Source organism: Puma concolor, chromosome C2 (genome assembly GCF_028749965.1).
Source record: "Puma concolor isolate L17-30 chromosome C2, mPumCon1.1.hap2, whole genome shotgun sequence".
NCBI lineage: Eukaryota > Metazoa > Chordata > Mammalia > Carnivora > Felidae > Puma > Puma concolor.
In genome coordinates this window covers 88,177,309-88,197,529 of record NC_141675.1, presented here as the reverse complement: position 1 = coordinate 88,197,529, position 20,221 = coordinate 88,177,309, and the positions used below count along the sequence as shown (strand labels likewise).

Here is a 20,221-nt window from a genome sequence, read left to right as displayed (position 1 = left end):
AGGGGCTTACTCCAGCACCATGAGGCTGAGGAGGCTTCCACTGTGCCCAGATGCCATCCTCGGAAAGGAGAAGTAGCTGGGAGAAGAAACCTTGACAGGGGTTTGAATTTAAGTTGACCTTTAACTGTAAGTTACATACTGTCCACTGCAATAGCCATGAGTGAGAAGGGGTTCCAGGATCCAGTAAGACACAACAGGACATAATGTATTAGATTTTGACCCTGTTCCCACATAAAAGAAGAAATTATCAAGATAACTACAATTTGTTAAGGTTTTGAAGAAAATAATTATTGTTTATGATTTTCTATTCATGGATCTTCTCCACGATGGCCTGATATCATGGGAAACAAATCAGATACTCCCTCTAACACACACAAACACACACACACACACACACACACACACACACACACACACACACACACAAGGTCTCAAGTGGATGCATCTTGATAGGAGGGCCTGAATCTCCACAAGATGGCACCCATGATTCCACTTAGCTTCTGTTTACCACAAGTTTGCCACAGAACAAATGGAAGTAGATTTATACTTCATAATCTACATGGCTGATTTCTAATGCTAAAATGTCCTTCATTCTACTCACATTTTGGAAACTATAATTTCTTTCCCTTTGGGGTCGCTGGACAGTATATCGATTCATGTCCCATGGGGACTCCTGATGCTGAAGTACTGGCCCTCTTACCAGAGTGAGAGCTATTTAAGAGCAAACATGGGGGTGCCTGGGTGACTTAGTCGGTTAAGCGTCTGACTTTGGCTCAGGTCAGGATCTCCTGGTCCGTTAGTTCGAGCACCGCTTTGGGCTCTGGGCTGATGGCTCAGAGCCTGGAGCCTGCTTCCGATTCTGTGTCTCCCTCTCTCTCTGCCCCTCCCCCATTCATGCTCTGTCTCTCTCTGTGTCAAAAATAAATAAACATTAAAAAAAATTAAAAAAAAGAGCAAACATAGTCTTTTTCCTTTTTTTTTCCCCTTCATATTCCTGACTCTTAGCACAGCATCCAGCACACAGTGGGTGCTCAATAAATGATGACTGAAAGAATGTCAGACCTCTAGAACTCCTCTTGGTAGATTCCCTCAAGGGATCTCATCGGGATTCTCATTCCAGCTCCGGGACAGGACACTTAGAGTATCGTCCTCAGTGCCCATTCACATCCCCACCTCCTGCCATGACCCTGTCCTCACTCCCAGGCTCTGGGCCCCACTGAGAGACCTGGGTTTGCCTCATCCCAGGGAAAAGACATATAGCTCCAATTGAGACTGTACTACATGAGGGTGCAGAAGGTACCAGCTGTGCCTTGGGTAGTGCCAAGTCCTGATTACACTTGGGGGTCAGATGATGCCGGGGACACCCTTTGGGATGGTGGAGACGCTACAGAGCTGCCTCTCTAGGACTGTCATGACACCTGGAGTTGAGGACAGAAGGACTTGAGTCCAGCTCATGTGTGGAGAAGTGGTGCTTTTACCTGAGTTGGAATTCAGGAATTGGTCTGGATGATACTTCTCCCACACTGGCTGGAATGTCAGTGGGCTGTTTTCAAAATACCCATCTCCACTGCAGGCAAAGGAAAGAATTTCAGGTCTCTGTCACTCCCAGGGTCTTTCCTCTCAGTCGGCAAGTTATACATTCCTCCAGTCAGTTGGAAAGACAGTCACTCGGCCCAGCTAATTATTAGATATCAGCTTGTCAGTCAGTTATGAAGTCAGTTCATCAGTCAGCCAGCATCACTGACTCCCAGCAGCAGGCAGGAGAGGGCAGAGATGGGGGGTGAAGGGTGGGATGACCCTAATCTATTCTACATCTGGTTGCTAACTATAAGAAGTTGGTTATGAGACAGGGGTGTGAAAACAACAGAGTTCAGGCCTCCTTCTGATTAGTTTCCCTTCAACTGGGGATGGGACAGAGGGCTGTGTAGGGGACAGTACATGGTGAGGGCTAAAAGCCAGTCTCTGCATTTAGACAAGCATGGATTCAGTGCCCGATTCCAGCCCTTAGTAACATGGTTGCCATGAGCAAGTTACTTAACCTCTTGGATCTGTAGGTTTTACATTGGTAGGAAAGAGACAACAGTAGCATCCACCTCACAGTATTGTGAGGATTAAATGCTGTAACATCTGTAGATCCCTCAGAACTGAGTGAGGATCTGATGCAATGGGTGTACCACCCTTGGTGTTGAGGCTCACAGCACTGCTCCAGGAAAAGGGAAATCCTAGAGTGGAGTTTGTAGCCTCACTCTGGGTGCATGCCTCAGAGCAGTGACTCCTCACCTTGCTTCCTCTCTGACACAGGTGAGGTGAGGCATGCAGGTGTGACACATACCATGGGCTACTCAGGAGGGTGTGAAATCCCTAGCTACTTGGATAATTCCACTCTTTTCTCTTTTACAGCACATCAGAAAGCAAGTGAAAGCAATGTAATTATAGGGGCAACCCTGAACACGATCTCAGAGAATTTGCAGCAATTACCGGTAGCAAATTACACGTGACCTTCACAATTGATTGCACACACCAGCATCTGGAAATGCTGTGGTTGAGAACTGTTGCCAGAGATCGAGTCACCTTCATACAGAGGAATCCACAGCCCCATGCCCCCACTCTCTGTCTTTCCCACTGACCCCACACAAACTGTTGGTGCCTTGGGTGAGGGGCTAATTCTCAGCCCACCAGAAGTCAGGAAGGCAGATTTCAGCTTCAAATGTCTGGGTTCCAGTTCCTTCTTTGCTGCTTCCGAGCTCTGTGACTTTGGGCAATTACTGACCTATTTTTACCTCAGTTTTCTTACTTGCGGAATGGGTAACAAAGAGTATCTCCTTCATGCGGTTTTTGTGATAATCAAATGAATAGTGTAATGAATGTTGGCTGTTACTATTGGGATATTTGAGAAGTCAAGAGAGGTTGTCTAATGTCCATAGATATCAGAGAAGTCAAAGCTCTGGGAATTATTACAATGTGTGGGGACTGGGATGGGAAAGAGAATGGCCAAGTGAATGGGTATCTTTTAATTTGAAATAGCAAGAAGCAGGAGGCAGAGTAGGTGAGTCAGAAGCAAGAGTAAGGAGGCTTCATGCCTGTCCTGGGGGGTGGGGGTGGGTGCACAGCAAAATCCCTGCCCTGCACCACTTCCTATTTTCTACTCAGTGCTGACTGTCCGTGTCCTACCTGGAGAAGCCCATGAGGACTGGGTTGCCTGGGCGCTGGGTCACATCCCACTGCATACCACCACTTTGGTAGAGAAACAGGGCGTAGGACCTGCTCCCGTCTGTGGAGAGGATGGCCTGGTAGGTGTTGGTCTGGAGGTTGATTGGAGACAAACATAGGGATGCCTGTGAGAGATCTGGGGTCTCCTTCCTGATGTCCCATCTCACTCCCCACACCCCTGCCCAGGCACCCACATCATCTTTTCCTGGCCTACCCAGAGCAAGTTAGGGATGGTGTAGGGCAGCTTTCACCCTGGGTGTCAAAGCCCCTTCTATGGTGGATTTGCCTGCTTTATGACTTCTGTCCAGGGAGGGGCAATAAAGGGCTCTGGTTTAGGATCCAGTTAGAAGACTGTGTGAGAAAGCCTCAGGCCTCAGAAAGAGTAGCCATGACCCCAGAGAGCTGAGAGAGGCCTATTTAGTTTCCCTGGGATATTTTTAAGGACATTGTCCAAATGTCCCCTTAACCTAAATATTGTAGACGGATGACAGCAGGTGAGACTGGAGGTTCTCTGAAGGCAGATGCGAAGCACTGTGCTTGTACAAAGTAGGTAACCAATGAACTTGTTGAACCAATGAAGAAATGAGTGACTTTAGATCACACACAAGGACTATAAGAGCTGAGTCCCCAGAAGGAAGAGCAAGGACACTGTGTGGTGCAACCATTTCCATAGGATGGCCTTGCAGCTGAAAGCCAGAGTTGGAAGTCCAGAAAAACCTCAGTTCCAAGCCTGGTTTTGTCATTTGCCAGCTGGGTGACCTTGAGCAGGTTGCTTAACCTCTCTAACCATCATCTTCCTCATCTCTAAAATGTGGATAATAATATCAGGTTGAGCCATATAAATTGCCAACAGCTGGCAAAAATTCCATTGCCAATGTTTCAACCCAAGGAGTATTAGGTGAGTGCTCAGCAAACAGGGTGGGGGTGAAATGGTGCTATAATCAGCAATGTGTCCTTAAATCAGAGAGGAAGTTAGAAGAATGTCCCCTGCCTAGCACTCTAGGATATCTGGCTTCCAAATGGTTCTCAGGGAGCTATTCATTGGTCCACTCACCCCAAAGGTCCACTGGGCAGGATAGGCAGGGGCACTGACCCATGTGACCTTTAGGGTCCACCTGGCTTTGTAGTTCCGGATGTGTGCGAACTTTTTAATCCAAGACTCCACCTGCCAGACTAGCAGGTTGTGTTCATTATAGAGTGTCTCATATTCCTAGGAAAGGAAGGCAGAAAAGACAAGGAAATGAGGGTACCAACTGCAGGTCTTCTCATGGTTGTGATAGGGTATTCCTGAGTCTGTGTAACAGTCCTGCAGTTTCCCCTCATATTTAAGCATCACTCTCTGCCCACACCGAGCCCAGGCTCTGACAGCAGTAACACTTGCACACCCTCAGCATAGCCCTTTGTCTATCCTTGCTGGCTGCTGAGGGATCCCGAATGCTGGAGTCTGAAAGGCTTACCTGGTAAAATATGGTTCCATGGCTGCTGGAAAAATCAGCATCATCCCAGAATGGAGCCACCAGGGCCACAGGGTCCCAGCCTGTGAAGCCTCTAAGGGGAGGATTGGGGTAGGAGAAAATCTGGTACTCTGACTCCGGGAAAATGATCTGGCCATTATCTGTGAACTGGACACAAAGGCTCTTCTGATTAGTATTCAAGGAGGGAGTCAGGAAGGAAATGTCCCAGCCTTGGGCAAGCTCCTCAGAAGTGTGACCCCCAAGTTCTGGGTAGAACTTTAGAGATGTCAACAACCTCTACAAGGTCATACATTCATCTCCCCGCCTGCTGGGAGAGCCCACTTTACATAGTTCACACTCAAATGCTCATAACCTGCAGGACACTCCTTTGTTCTAAGTCCTTCCTGACATGGTATGTTTTGCCCTGCTTCAGTGGCTGACCCCACCTATACATGGGCCCATCAGAGAATAGAGACCTCTGGGTGAATCTCCTCAGCCCCATCCTGAAGCTCCATCCACATCAGATGGGGCCAAGAGTATTGCTACTTTCACTCCCATCGCTGTGTTGCCCTATCTTAACATGTCCTGCCTCAGCTCCCCACACCCACCCCTGAACGCTGCAGGGGCCATGACTAGCATTCCAACTCTCTTCCAGAAGCTATGGGGAACTTGGACTGAGGAACCAGGAAATAATTATAGAAAATGTAAACAGCATCAAAAGGTTGTTTCCCAAGTAGAGCTTCCTACTCATAAAAAGGTCCCCTGAAAATAGTGGAGAGCTTATTGGACCCCAAGATCTCTATACTGATGTGAAGACGCTTTTGTCCATGAGGGTAGCGGGAGCCTCGCCTAGTTCCCAGTCTTCCTCAGCTGGCACTGTGACATTAAAGAATGTGAATGCAAACTGAGCCAGTGGCAGGGACACAGTAGGTGCCTAGTAGGTGTTGCTTGTTGCATTCCCCCTTCCTTTCTGCCATGGTCATTGTCACAGGCCATCTCCTAGCCCTAGAGAGAAAAGCAGGTCACATGTCCTGCCCTTTGGGCTGCAGCTGCAGACTCACATAGAGGTAATCCCGGAGAGAAGAGCCAAGAGGGAAGCCAATCTGGGGCTTGAAGAGTGGTGAGGTGAAGTCCACAGTCCTCCTGACAAACTCCTGATCTCCAACGCTTGGTCCATAGGGAAAGAGGGAAACACCTGGGCCAGTACAAAGAAGAGCAGGAAGTTCTCATGGGCCTTGACTTCTTTAGGGCTGACAGAGAGCTTCCCCAAGCTTCTCCTCCACACAACTGGGAGCCATCAAAGACTCCTCTCTCCCCGTCGCCACTTGCATTTAACCCATCTCTTCATTTTACCCCTTCGGTGGGTACTCTCATCCATTTCCAAACAGGTCCTGCTATCAGAATACCAACAAATTATTCCTTCAAGGATTCAAAGATAAAACTCCTCCAATGTTGTGAAGATGAATAATTGAAATACCATTTTGTAGAATGAGACTTATTTCCCAAGATGGTATTTCTCTAGATAAACTGGAAGACCCCCCAGAATTTGTCCTCGGACTCCTTAGAAGTACTTGGGCTCTAGTTTGAGAAACCTTGCCCTAACTATTTCTCAAATGGCTCTCCTCCTTTCTTTCCTGGCAGTCCTCCCCTGGTTTGCTTGGAATACCGCAACAGTCTGTATACATCTTTCCTGGCCTCCTCCAAATTCATTCAATGCTCCAACCAACATAGCATCATTCAGAAATACAAATCTAGCCATGTCTTCCTTGGTCCCTCACATGGAAGCCCCATTTCTCAACACTCTTCACTTTGCTTCCAGCATCTCCAAGTGCTTTGGGATCTCCTCCCTGTGCGACACTGGGACTACTTTTCATGTTTACACCTTTATTCAAGCTGTTCAAGCCTCCTGTCTGCTTGGGACACTTCCCCTTCCCCAACTCCTATTCATTCTTTCCAGGAAGCCTCCTCTTCACCTTAAGCACACCTGAATGCCCCCTAGAGGTCTTCCATTGTGTGTCTAATACCCTGCATTTATTCCTCTAATTGCACCTATCCAGGCATCAGATCTATCTCTTACTGAACAGCATCTTAATCATTTCTCTATTTCCACCTCTTCGCCCAGTGCTATGTACAAAGCCAGCCCTCAACACCCAGCTCTGATGCTGTCTCATTGTCCCCTGTGAGAGCTCACAACCTGAGAGGGTAGTCCATGAGCAAGCAGGCTGAGACTGAGTATTCAGTTACATCACCCTTCTAAAGTGGAGATGGGGAACAGCTGGACTTCCCATGGCCCAGATGAGACAGTAGAGGTATCCACAGAACTGGCTCCCCCAGCTACCCACAAGGGTCCTCACTGGTAGATCCAATCAGGCTGCCACAACTACAGCATCTACATCTAACTCAATCCTCTCCAACCCAAGGTAGAGGGGCCCCAGGTCTACAGAATCACTTACCTTTCTTGGGCTTGATAGGGACTGGGACAGCAGTTGAGTGTTTGCTTGTAGATGTGCTGGGAATGGACGTTGTAAGGGTCTGGGAGGTTGTTGGTGGTAGTGATGTTGTTGTGCTTCTCTGGCTGCCTGTCCTCAGTGAAGTTGTGATTGCTCCTGGGCATGCAGGGAGAGAAAACTGGAGTAGGTCTTATAGTCGGAAAGTAGCAGAGTCAAAGAGAGTCACAGACTTCAGGAGCTGGAAGAGACAGCTAGAAAGTCTCTTTTATGTCTTTTGGTCATAACCAAATCACTCCGTGAGCATAAACAATTGTCTACTTGGGACAGAGGGAATGGTGAGCCTGTCACTCACCACACCCCCACTCACCTCATCTTCTTGTGGACCTCTCCTCAATGCCAGCCTGGTAGTGTCAACTCACCATCTCTCTCAAGCACTCTAGGCTGAATTGAGCCAATGGGGCCACTGTAAGAGACCGAGATACTGGAATCCCCACCTACCTGGTGTCTGAGTCTTCACAATGGAGCTTGAGGATACAGTGGATGCTGGGAAAGTGCTGGTAACAGACAGAGGAGCAGAGTGCCCTGTGAATAGAGTGGTGGAGCTCCAGGTGACTGCGGGGTCAGGGGCTGATTGAGAGAATGAAGAGTCACTGGTTGAAATATAGAAACTTGATATGGTCTGAGCTGTGCCCATATTACCAGAGGAAGTAAAGTCAGAGAAAGCATAGTCTGTGGATGGCTGTAGAGTAGGCAATGGACTCTTAGAATACTTAGACACTGAAGAAGTATCAGGAGTGGTCTTGATTGAAGAATATGTTGTAGGTTGAAATGACAAAGTTGGTATGGATCCAGCAACACTGTTATGATTACTCTTAGAACTCATATACATTGGCCTTGTAGTAGGGTTAGTAGTAGAGGCTACTGTTTGAACAGTTGCAGGATGCTCAGAAATGGGTGAGCTTGACTCACCCACTGAGGAAGTTGGGACTTGCATGGTATTTGTCATGGAGTTACTGACAGAACCCATAGGGGAAATGGTCACTGCAGTCATGTTTTTATGGAGGGCTGAGCTTGGAGCTGTTCTCTGGACTTCACTTGTGACCAAAACTGTAGAAGGAGAATGAGAGGCTACATCACTCAGGGTGGTAGAGACAACAGTAGTCGGCCCTTCAGTTGCCCCAGATAACAAAGTTGGCATTGCTGTTTGGGTTCTGTGGCTGTCTCTGACTGGGTTGGAGATAAGTGTTGTGCTGGTGTCTGAAGATGACAGAGTGTGGGCAGTGATTTTTGGTAACATGCGCACATTTGGTGTAGATGAAGGAGGTGGAGGTGTAACTGTTGAGAAGGTGTCAGTCACCTGGGAGACTGAGCTTATGGCTTCAGATCCTCTGGTGCTTCCTATAATTTGAGTCTGAGCCTTCTGGGAAACAGCTGATATTTCTTGAGAGGTGTTGGGGACAATAATGGACACCAATTCCATGGTTCCTGGAGTAGTGTCATGACTTGCTGCAGAGGACAACAATTCAGTTTTTGATTGAGTTATGTGGTTTTCCCTGGAGAAAGTTGTTGAGAAACTCTTGATCTTATCTGAGGTGGATATTCCCGGGAAAGCACTTCCTAAAGTTGTTTGGCTGCTTGCTGTAGATGAAGAAGCTGTAGCTGTGCCCACCAAGATGGTGTCTGCCAAAAAGGTGGTATCTGTTACCAAGGAGGCTGGTGTGTTGGTATGTGGTTCTCCAGTGGTCACTGTGCTTTGTGTCTGGTGGGTTTGGGAAATGGCTGATGTGTCAGGTGAAGCACTAGAAGTAGGGGATGTTGATTGTCCTCTTGGGTCTAGTGTTGTTGAAACTACAGAGCTCTGAAAAGTGGTGCTTTTAATGGAAAGTGATGTGCCTCTTAATGTTCCCGGGCTGGTGTCAGCACTGGTTGGTGATGTCCATAGTTCTGTGGTAGTGGTAGCGACCTGAGTTGTGTGGCTGTCCCTTGAGGGTGCTGGTGTGAAGGTTGTAACTTCACTTGTGGTGGGTGTATCCTGAGGAACATTTTCTGAGGGCAAATGTCCACTTGATTTGAAAGGAGAAGTTGCAGATGTGACTGTCTTGATTGTGTCTGTCATGGGGAAGATTAAACTTGTGATTTGGGATTCTTGTGTGGTCCGTGGACCTTGAGTATGACCTATCTGGGAAACAACTGATGATTCTTGAGAAGAGGTGCTGCTAGAGAGTGGTGTTGACTGCCTTGCTGGGCTTGCTGTTATAGTTTGTTGAGATGTGTGTTCACTTAGTAAGGATGAAGGAGATGCAGATGTAACTGTTTTGATGGTTTGGGTTACATTGGAGCTTCTGCTGACATGAATGTCTCCAGTGGTCCCTATGCCTTGTGTCCAGTGAGTCTTGGAAATTGCCACTGTTGTTTCCTGAGGAGATGTGCTTAGATAGGAGTGTGGGGTTGGCACTTCTTCATCTACTGTTGAGACTGTAGAGGTAACCCAAGAAATACTGCTAGCTATTGAAGAAGATGAACTTTCTGTAACCAGTATAGTGGAAGCCATTGGTGTTGAAAACAGTTCTTTTTGTGACTGAGTTGTGTGACTGCTATCACTGAAGGATGAGGAAGTGAATGTTGTTTTATCTGGAATGAATGACATTGAACTGCTGGAATGAGGCCATCCTGCTGTCTCTGTGTCTGCGTGGGTATGGAAAACTGTAGATGTTTTTGGAGCTAGAGTACTGATAGACAGTGGTGTTGGTTGTATTGCTGACTGCCATGTTGTAGAAACATTAGGAATGAATGGAGGAAAACTACGAGTTACAGGTAGGGATGTATCTCCTGAATTTTCCACAGTAGTGTCTATTGAAGTTGAGGCTGTCAATGTCTCTGATGTCATCAAAGGTGTTTTACTGTCACTGGAAGTAGGTGAAGTGATTGCTTCACCTGAAGGAGATATTGCCGGAGGAATTCTCCCTGAAAGAGTATGTCCACTGGGTAAAGATAAAAGAGCTGATGTGGTTGCTGATGTAATTTCACTGAATTCAGATTCTCTGGTGGTCTCTATGCTTGGAGTCTGGTAATTCTGGGTAGATGCTGATGTTCCTGGAGTAGATGTGCTGGAAAAGATTGCAATTGATTGTACTTCTAGTCCACTTTTCATGGGTACTGTTGAAGGGACTGGAATAACAGTTCTAGTAATAGGAGTTGATGTGTCCTTTCCATTACCTACAGTGGTATCTGTTGAGGTTGGTACTGTCAATAAAACTGATGTTGTTAGAGGTGCAATGCTGACACTAGAAGAGGATAGGGTGCTTTCTTTCCTAGAGGTGGATATCTCCTGTGAGACGATCTCTGTAAGAGTGTCTCCATTTAGGGAAGATGAAGGAGTTGAGGTGAGGAAGACTGATGTAGTGTTGGTTTGAGATTCTCTGCTGGTCTCCGTGCTCTGAGTCCTGTAGTCATGAGAAGATGCTGTCACCTCTGCAGTAGAAGTATTGCAAGAGGAGTGTGTTGTGTGTCCTTCTACTCCAGTTGTCCTTGACAGTGTTGAGGTGACTGGAGTAAAACTTCCTATTTCAGGGTGTGTTGTATGTTTTGTGTATCCTACAGTGGTGTCTGTTGATGCTGGTGTTATGGAAACCTCTGATGTCACTGAATGTGAGTTGCTTGCATGGGAAGAGGCTGGAGTGTCATCTGTGGAGGATGTTGACAGGGGCATTTCTGAGGTTGCCGAAGGTTTGTGGCTGACGCTGGAAGGAGATGAAGTGCTTGCATTCTCAGGGGTGGATGTCTCCTGTGAGATGCTTTCTGTAAGGGTGTGTCCACTTATGGGCAGTGAAAGAGTTGATGTGATCACTGCTGAGATAGTGCTGGTTTGAGATTCCCTGATGGTCTCCATGGTTTGAGTCCTATAACTTTGAGAAGATGCTGATGTCTCTGGGGTAGAAGTGATGGAAGAGGGTGCCGTGGACTGTTCTTCTACTCCAGCTGTCCTTGAGAGTATTGAGGTGACTACAGTAAAATTTGGTGTTTCAGGGTATGATGTGTGTTTTGTGTTTCCTTCAGTGGTGTCTGTGGAGATTGGTGATTGGCGGAACTCTGATGTCATTTGATGTGTGTTGCTTGTACTGGAAGAGGCTGAAGTGTCTCCTGTGGAGATTGTTGACATGGGCATTTCTGACACTGTGGAAGGTTTGTGGCTGATGCTGGAAGGAGATGAAGTCCTTGCTTCCCCAGAGGTGGATGTCTCCTGTGAGGTGCTCTCTGTAAGGGTGTGTCCATTTAGGGAGGATGAAGGGGTTGTTGTGATCACTGCCAATCTCGTGCTGCTTTGAGATTCTCTGGTGCTGTCCTTGGTCTGTGTCCTGTGGCTTTGAGAAGACGCTGTTGTCTCTGAAGCAGAAGTGACTGAAGAGCGTGCCATGGAGTGTTCTCTTAGTCCAGTTGACATTGAGAGTGTTGAGGTGACTGGGGTAAAACTTGCTGCTTCAGAGTGCGATGTGTGTTTTGTGTTTCCTCCAGTGGTGTCTGTTGATACCGATGGTATGGAAATCTCTGATGTCACTGCATGTGAGTTGCTTGCATGGGAAGAGGCTGAAGTCTCATCTGTGGAGGATGTTGACGGGGGCATTTCTGAGGTTGCAGAAGGTTTGTGGCTGCTGCTGGAAGGAGATGAAGTCCTTGCTTCCCCAGAGGTGGGAGTCTCCTGTGAGATGCCCTCTGTAAGGGTGTGTCCACTTAGGGATGATGAAGGAGTCGATGTGATCACTGCGGAGATAGTGCTGGTTTGAGATTCCCTGATGGTGTCCATGGTCTGAGTCCCGTGGCGTTGAGAAGACGCTGTTGTCTCTGAAGCAGAAGTGACTGAAGAGCGTGCCATGGAGTGTTCTCTTAGTCCAGTTGACATTGAGAGTGTTGAGGTGACTGGGGCAAAACTTGCTGTTTCAGAGTGTGATGTGTGTTTTGTGTTTCCTCCAGTGCTGTCTGTTGATACCGGTGGTATGGAAACCTCTGATGTCACTGCATGTGAGTTGCTTGCAGGGGAGGAGGTTGAAGCGTCATCTGTGGAGGATGTTGACGTGGGCATTTCTGACACTGTGGAAGGTTTGTGGCTGACACTAGAAGTAGATGAAGTGCGTGCTTCCCCAGAAGTGGAGGTCTCCTGTGAGATGCCCTCTGTAAGGGTGTGTCCACTTAGGGATGATGAAGGAGTTGATGTGATCACTGCTGAGATAGTGCTGGTTTGAGATTCCCTGATGCTGTCCATGGTCTGAGTCCCGTGGCGTTGAGAAGACGCTGTTGTCCCTGAAGCAGAAGTGATGGAAGTGGGTGCCGTGGACTGTTCCTCTACTCCAGTTGTCCTTGAGAGTATTGAGGTGACTACAGTAAAATTTGGTGTTTCAGGGTATGATGTGTGTTTTGTGTTTCCTTCAGTGGTGTCTGTGGAGATTGGTGATTGGCGGAACTCTGATGTCATTTGATGTGTGTTGCTTGTACTGGAAGAGGCTGAAGTGTCTCCTGTGGAGATTGTTGACATGGGCATTTCTGACACTGTGGAAGGTTTGTGGCTGATGCTGGAAGGAGATGAAGTCCTTGCTTCCCCAGAGGTGGATGTCTCCTGTGAGGTGCTCTCTGTAAGGGTGTGTCCATTTAGGGAGGATGAAGGGGTTGTTGTGATCACTGCCAATCTCGTGCTGCTTTGAGATTCTCTGGTGCTGTCCTTGGTCTGTGTCCTGTGGCTTTGAGAAGACGCTGTTGTCTCTGAAGCAGAAGTGACTGAAGAGCGTGCCATGGAGTGTTCTCTTAGTCCAGTTGACATTGAGAGTGTTGAGGTGACTGGGGTAAAACTTGCTGCTTCAGAGTGCGATGTGTGTTTTGTGTTTCCTCCAGTGGTGTCTGTTGATACCGATGGTATGGAAATCTCTGATGTCACTGCATGTGAGTTGCTTGCATGGGAAGAGGCTGAAGTCTCATCTGTGGAGGATGTTGACGGGGGCATTTCTGAGGTTGCAGAAGGTTTGTGGCTGCTGCTGGAAGGAGATGAAGTCCTTGCTTCCCCAGAGGTGGGAGTCTCCTGTGAGATGCCCTCTGTAAGGGTGTGTCCACTTAGGGATGATGAAGGAGTCGATGTGATCACTGCGGAGATAGTGCTGGTTTGAGATTCCCTGATGGTGTCCATGGTCTGAGTCCCGTGGCGTTGAGAAGACGCTGTTGTCTCTGAAGCAGAAGTGACTGAAGAGCGTGCCATGGAGTGTTCTCTTAGTCCAGTTGACATTGAGAGTGTTGAGGTGACTGGGGCAAAACTTGCTGTTTCAGAGTGTGATGTGTGTTTTGTGTTTCCTCCAGTGCTGTCTGTTGATACCGGTGGTATGGAAACCTCTGATGTCACTGCATGTGAGTTGCTTGCAGGGGAGGAGGTTGAAGCGTCATCTGTGGAGGATGTTGACGTGGGCATTTCTGACACTGTGGAAGGTTTGTGGCTGACACTAGAAGTAGATGAAGTGCGTGCTTCCCCAGAAGTGGAGGTCTCCTGTGAGATGCCCTCTGTAAGGGTGTGTCCACTTAGGGATGATGAAGGAGTTGATGTGATCACTGCTGAGATAGTGCTGGTTTGAGATTCCCTGATGCTGTCCATGGTCTGAGTCCCGTGGCGTTGAGAAGACGCTGTTGTCCCTGAAGCAGAAGTGATGGAAGTGGGTGCCGTGGACTGTTCCTCTACTCCAGTTGTCCTTGAGAGTATTGAGGTGACTACAGTAAAATTTGGTGTTTCAGGGTATGATGTGTGTTTTGTGTTTCCTTCAGTGGTGTCTGTGGAGATTGGTGATTGGCGGAACTCTGATGTCATTTGATGTGTGTTGCTTGTACTGGAAGAGGCTGAAGTGTCTCCTGTGGAGATTGTTGACATGGGCATTTCTGACACTGTGGAAGGTTTGTGGCTGATGCTGGAAGGAGATGAAGTCCTTGCTTCCCCAGAGGTGGATGTCTCCTGTGAGGTGCTCTCTGTAAGGGTGTGTCCATTTAGGGAGGATGAAGGGGTTGTTGTGATCACTGCCAATCTCGTGCTGCTTTGAGATTCTCTGGTGCTGTCCTTGGTCTGTGTCCTGTGGCTTTGAGAAGACGCTGTTGTCTCTGAAGCAGAAGTGACTGAAGAGCGTGCCATGGAGTGTTCTCTTAGTCCAGTTGACATTGAGAGTGTTGAGGTGACTGGGGTAAAACTTGCTGCTTCAGAGTGCGATGTGTGTTTTGTGTTTCCTCCAGTGGTGTCTGTTGATACCGATGGTATGGAAATCTCTGATGTCACTGCATGTGAGTTGCTTGCATGGGAAGAGGCTGAAGTCTCATCTGTGGAGGATGTTGACGGGGGCATTTCTGAGGTTGCAGAAGGTTTGTGGCTGCTGCTGGAAGGAGATGAAGTCCTTGCTTCCCCAGAGGTGGGAGTCTCCTGTGAGATGCCCTCTGTAAGGGTGTGTCCACTTAGGGATGATGAAGGAGTCGATGTGATCACTGCGGAGATAGTGCTGGTTTGAGATTCCCTGATGGTGTCCATGGTCTGAGTCCCGTGGCGTTGAGAAGACGCTGTTGTCTCTGAAGCAGAAGTGACTGAAGAGCGTGCCATGGAGTGTTCTCTTAGTCCAGTTGACATTGAGAGTGTTGAGGTGACTGGGGCAAAACTTGCTGTTTCAGAGTGTGATGTGTGTTTTGTGTTTCCTCCAGTGCTGTCTGTTGATACCGGTGGTATGGAAACCTCTGATGTCACTGCATGTGAGTTGCTTGCAGGGGAGGAGGTTGAAGCGTCATCTGTGGAGGATGTTGACGTGGGCATTTCTGACACTGTGGAAGGTTTGTGGCTGACACTAGAAGTAGATGAAGTGCGTGCTTCCCCAGAAGTGGAGGTCTCCTGTGAGATGCCCTCTGTAAGGGTGTGTCCACTTAGGGATGATGAAGGAGTTGATGTGATCACTGCTGAGATAGTGCTGGTTTGAGATTCCCTGATGCTGTCCATGGTCTGAGTCCCGTGGCGTTGAGAAGACGCTGTTGTCCCTGAAGCAGAAGTGATGGAAGTGGGTGCCGTGGACTGTTCCTCTACTCCAGTTGTCCTTGAGAGTATTGAGGTGACTACAGTAAAATTTGGTGTTTCAGGGTATGATGTGTGTTTTGTGTTTCCTTCAGTGGTGTCTGTGGAGATTGGTGATTGGCGGAACTCTGATGTCATTTGATGTGTGTTGCTTGTACTGGAAGAGGCTGAAGTGTCTCCTGTGGAGATTGTTGACATGGGCATTTCTGACACTGTGGAAGGTTTGTGGCTGATGCTGGAAGGAGATGAAGTCCTTGCTTCCCCAGAGGTGGATGTCTCCTGTGAGGTGCTCTCTGTAAGGGTGTGTCCATTTAGGGAGGATGAAGGGGTTGTTGTGATCACTGCCAATCTCGTGCTGCTTTGAGATTCTCTGGTGCTGTCCTTGGTCTGTGTCCTGTGGCTTTGAGAAGACGCTGTTGTCTCTGAAGCAGAAGTGACTGAAGAGCGTGCCATGGAGTGTTCTCTTAGTCCAGTTGACATTGAGAGTGTTGAGGTGACTGGGGTAAAACTTGCTGCTTCAGAGTGCGATGTGTGTTTTGTGTTTCCTCCAGTGGTGTCTGTTGATACCGATGGTATGGAAATCTCTGATGTCACTGCATGTGAGTTGCTTGCATGGGAAGAGGCTGAAGTCTCATCTGTGGAGGATGTTGACGGGGGCATTTCTGAGGTTGCAGAAGGTTTGTGGCTGCTGCTGGAAGGAGATGAAGTCCTTGCTTCCCCAGAGGTGGGAGTCTCCTGTGAGATGCCCTCTGTAAGGGTGTGTCCACTTAGGGATGATGAAGGAGTCGATGTGATCACTGCGGAGATAGTGCTGGTTTGAGATTCCCTGATGGTGTCCATGGTCTGAGTCCCGTGGCGTTGAGAAGACGCTGTTGTCTCTGAAGCAGAAGTGACTGAAGAGCGTGCCATGGAGTGTTCTCTTAGTCCAGTTGACATTGAGAGTGTTGAGGTGACTGGGGCAAAACTTGCTGTTTCAGAGTGTGATGTGTGTTTTGTGTTTCCTCCAGTGCTGTCTGTTGATACCGGTGGTATGGAAACCTCTGATGTCACTGCATGTGAGTTGCTTGCAGGGGAGGAGGTTGAAGCGTCATCTGTGGAGGATGTTGACGTGGGCATTTCTGACACTGTGGAAGGTTTGTGGCTGACACTAGAAGTAGATGAAGTGCGTGCTTCCCCAGAAGTGGAGGTCTCCTGTGAGATGCCCTCTGTAAGGGTGTGTCCACTTAGGGATGATGAAGGAGTTGATGTGATCACTGCTGAGATAGTGCTGGTTTGAGATTCCCTGATGCTGTCCATGGTCTGAGTCCCGTGGCGTTGAGAAGACGCTGTTGTCCCTGAAGCAGAAGTGATGGAAGTGGGTGCCGTGGACTGTTCCTCTACTCCAGTTGTCCTTGAGAGTATTGAGGTGACTACAGTAAAATTTGGTGTTTCAGGGTATGATGTGTGTTTTGTGTTTCCTTCAGTGGTGTCTGTGGAGATTGGTGATTGGCGGAACTCTGATGTCATTTGATGTGTGTTGCTTGTACTGGAAGAGGCTGAAGTGTCTCCTGTGGAGATTGTTGACATGGGCATTTCTGACACTGTGGAAGGTTTGTGGCTGATGCTGGAAGGAGATGAAGTCCTTGCTTCCCCAGAGGTGGATGTCTCCTGTGAGGTGCTCTCTGTAAGGGTGTGTCCATTTAGGGAGGATGAAGGGGTTGTTGTGATCACTGCCAATCTCGTGCTGCTTTGAGATTCTCTGGTGCTGTCCTTGGTCTGTGTCCTGTGGCTTTGAGAAGACGCTGTTGTCTCTGAAGCAGAAGTGACTGAAGAGCGTGCCATGGAGTGTTCTCTTAGTCCAGTTGACATTGAGAGTGTTGAGGTGACTGGGGTAAAACTTGCTGCTTCAGAGTGCGATGTGTGTTTTGTGTTTCCTCCAGTGGTGTCTGTTGATACCGATGGTATGGAAATCTCTGATGTCACTGCATGTGAGTTGCTTGCATGGGAAGAGGCTGAAGTCTCATCTGTGGAGGATGTTGACGGGGGCATTTCTGAGGTTGCAGAAGGTTTGTGGCTGCTGCTGGAAGGAGATGAAGTCCTTGCTTCCCCAGAGGTGGGAGTCTCCTGTGAGATGCCCTCTGTAAGGGTGTGTCCACTTAGGGATGATGAAGGAGTCGATGTGATCACTGCGGAGATAGTGCTGGTTTGAGATTCCCTGATGGTGTCCATGGTCTGAGTCCCGTGGCGTTGAGAAGACGCTGTTGTCTCTGAAGCAGAAGTGACTGAAGAGCGTGCCATGGAGTGTTCTCTTAGTCCAGTTGACATTGAGAGTGTTGAGGTGACTGGGGCAAAACTTGCTGTTTCAGAGTGTGATGTGTGTTTTGTGTTTCCTCCAGTGCTGTCTGTTGATACCGGTGGTATGGAAACCTCTGATGTCACTGCATGTGAGTTGCTTGCAGGGGAGGAGGTTGAAGCGTCATCTGTGGAGGATGTTGACGTGGGCATTTCTGACACTGTGGAAGGTTTGTGGCTGACACTAGAAGTAGATGAAGTGCGTGCTTCCCCAGAAGTGGAGGTCTCCTGTGAGATGCCCTCTGTAAGGGTGTGTCCACTTAGGGATGATGAAGGAGTTGATGTGATCACTGCTGAGATAGTGCTGGTTTGAGATTCCCTGATGCTGTCCATGGTCTGAGTCCCGTGGCGTTGAGAAGACGCTGTTGTCCCTGAAGCAGAAGTGATGGAAGTGGGTGCCGTGGACTGTTCCTCTACTCCAGTTGTCCTTGAGAGTATTGAGGTGACTACAGTAAAATTTGGTGTTTCAGGGTATGATGTGTGTTTTGTGTTTCCTTCAGTGGTGTCTGTGGAGATTGGTGATTGGCGGAACTCTGATGTCATTTGATGTGTGTTGCTTGTACTGGAAGAGGCTGAAGTGTCTCCTGTGGAGATTGTTGACATGGGCATTTCTGACACTGTGGAAGGTTTGTGGCTGATGCTGGAAGGAGATGAAGTCCTTGCTTCCCCAGAGGTGGATGTCTCCTGTGAGGTGCTCTCTGTAAGGGTGTGTCCATTTAGGGAGGATGAAGGGGTTGTTGTGATCACTGCCAATCTCGTGCTGCTTTGAGATTCTCTGGTGCTGTCCTTGGTCTGTGTCCTGTGGCTTTGAGAAGACGCTGTTGTCTCTGAAGCAGAAGTGACTGAAGAGCGTGCCATGGAGTGTTCTCTTAGTCCAGTTGACATTGAGAGTGTTGAGGTGACTGGGGTAAAACTTGCTGCTTCAGAGTGCGATGTGTGTTTTGTGTTTCCTCCAGTGGTGTCTGTTGATACCGATGGTATGGAAATCTCTGATGTCACTGCATGTGAGTTGCTTGCATGGGAAGAGGCTGAAGTCTCATCTGTGGAGGATGTTGACGGGGGCATTTCTGAGGTTGCAGAAGGTTTGTGGCTGCTGCTGGAAGGAGATGAAGTCCTTGCTTCCCCAGAGGTGGGAGTCTCCTGTGAGATGCCCTCTGTAAGGGTGTGTCCACTTAGGGATGATGAAGGAGTCGATGTGATCACTGCGGAGATAGTGCTGGTTTGAGATTCCCTGATGGTGTCCATGGTCTGAGTCCCGTGGCGTTGAGAAGACGCTGTTGTCTCTGAAGCAGAAGTGACTGAAGAGCGTGCCATGGAGTGTTCTCTTAGTCCAGTTGACATTGAGAGTGTTGAGGTGACTGGGGCAAAACTTGCTGTTTCAGAGTGTGATGTGTGTTTTGTGTTTCCTCCAGTGCTGTCTGTTGATACCGGTGGTATGGAAACCTCTGATGTCACTGCATGTGAGTTGCTTGCAGGGGAGGAGGTTGAAGCGTCATCTGTGGAGGATGTTGACGTGGGCATTTCTGACACTGTGGAAGGTTTGTGGCTGACACTAGAAGTAGATGAAGTGCGTGCTTCCCCAGAAGTGGAGGTCTCCTGTGAGATGCCCTCTGTAAGGGTGTGTCCACTTAGGGATGATGAAGGAGTTGATGTGATCACTGCTGAGATAGTGCTGGTTTGAGATTCCCTGATGCTGTCCATGGTCTGAGTCCCGTGGCGTTGAGAAGACGCTGTTGTCCCTGAAGCAGAAGTGATGGAAGTGGGTGCCGTGGACTGTTCCTCTACTCCAGTTGTCCTTGAGAGTATTGAGGTGACTACAGTAAAATTTGGTGTTTCAGGGTATGATGTGTGTTTTGTGTTTCCTTCAGTGGTGTCTGTGGAGATTGGTGATTGGCGGAACTCTGATGTCATTTGATGTGTGTTGCTTGTACTGGAAGAGGCTGAAGTGTCTCCTGTGGAGATTGTTGACATGGGCATTTCTGACACTGTGGAAGGTTTGTGGCTGATGCTGGAAGGAGATGAAGTCCTTGCTTCCCCAGAGGTGGATGTCTCCTGTGAGGTGCTCTCTGTAAGGGTGTGTCCATTTAGGGAGGATGAAGGGGTTGTTGTGATCACTGCCAATCTCGTGCTGCTTTGAGATTCTCTGGTGCTGTCCTTGGTCTGTGTCCTGTGGCTTTGAGAAGACGCTGTTGTCTCTGAAGCAGAAGTGACTGAAGAGTGTGCCATGGAGTGTTCTCTTAGTCCAGTTGACATTGAGAGTGTTGAGGTGACTGGGGTAAAACTTGCTGCTTCAGAGTGCGATGTGTGTTTTGTGTTTCCTCCAGTGGTGTCTGTTGATACCGATGGTATGGAAATCTCTGATGTCACTGCATGTGAGTTGCTTGCATGGGAAGAGGCTGAAGTCTCATCTGTGGAGGATGTTGACGGGGGCATTTCTGAGGTTGCAGAAGGTTTGTGGCTGCTGCTGGAAGGAGATGAAGTCCTTGCTTCCCCAGAGGTGGGAGTCTCCTGTGAGATGCCCTCTGTAAGGGTGTGTCCACTTAGGGATGATGAAGGAGTCGATGTGATCACTGCGGAGATAGTGCTGGTTTGAGATTCCCTGATGGTGTCCATGGTCTGAGTCCCGTGGCGTTGAGAAGACGCTGTTGTCTCTGAAGCAGAAGTGACTGAAGAGCGTGCCATGGAGTGTTCTCTTAGTCCAGTTGACATTG

General features: G+C 48.5%; 2 protein-coding genes across 2 annotated transcripts; both read right to left on the bottom strand.

The window, feature by feature from the left end:
* Nucleotides 1-7: 7 nt before the first annotated feature.
* Nucleotides 8-17,289, bottom strand: LOC147577400 (uncharacterized). Its single transcript, XM_086675136.1, has 7 exons — nt 7,613-17,289; nt 7,118-7,270; nt 5,726-5,859; nt 4,668-4,832; nt 4,265-4,420; nt 3,172-3,302; nt 8-1,567 (listed from the first exon to the last, which is right to left on the bottom strand). Exons 1-7 carry the CDS (start codon nt 17,205-17,207, stop codon nt 1,345-1,347), a joined length of 10,557 nt encoding a protein of 3,518 aa, XP_086531262.1. The 5' UTR covers nt 17,208-17,289; the 3' UTR covers nt 8-1,344.
* On the bottom strand, nt 17,280-20,192 carry LOC147577399 (uncharacterized; the record flags this gene model as incomplete). The annotated part of the gene is made up of 1 exon (XM_086676340.1): nt 17,280-20,192. A coding segment is annotated over exon 1 (2,913 nt), but the record flags the coding sequence as incomplete, so codon positions are not given.
* Between the last annotated feature and the right edge of the window lie 29 nt (nt 20,193-20,221).

Coding starts and splice junctions, on each gene's coding strand:
- LOC147577400 (XM_086675136.1), bottom strand. CDS start 17,207: ATGCCCCCGTCAACATCCTCCACAGATGAGACTTCAGCCTCTTCCCAT. Junction 7,271..7,612: donor TGTGAAGACTCAGACACCAG/GTAGGTGGGGAT, acceptor CTGCATGCCCAG/GAGCAATCACAACTTCACTG. Junction 4,833..5,725: donor CTCTCCGGGATTACCTCTAT/GTGAGTCTGCAG, acceptor CTTTGTGTCCAG/TTCACAGATAATGGCCAGAT.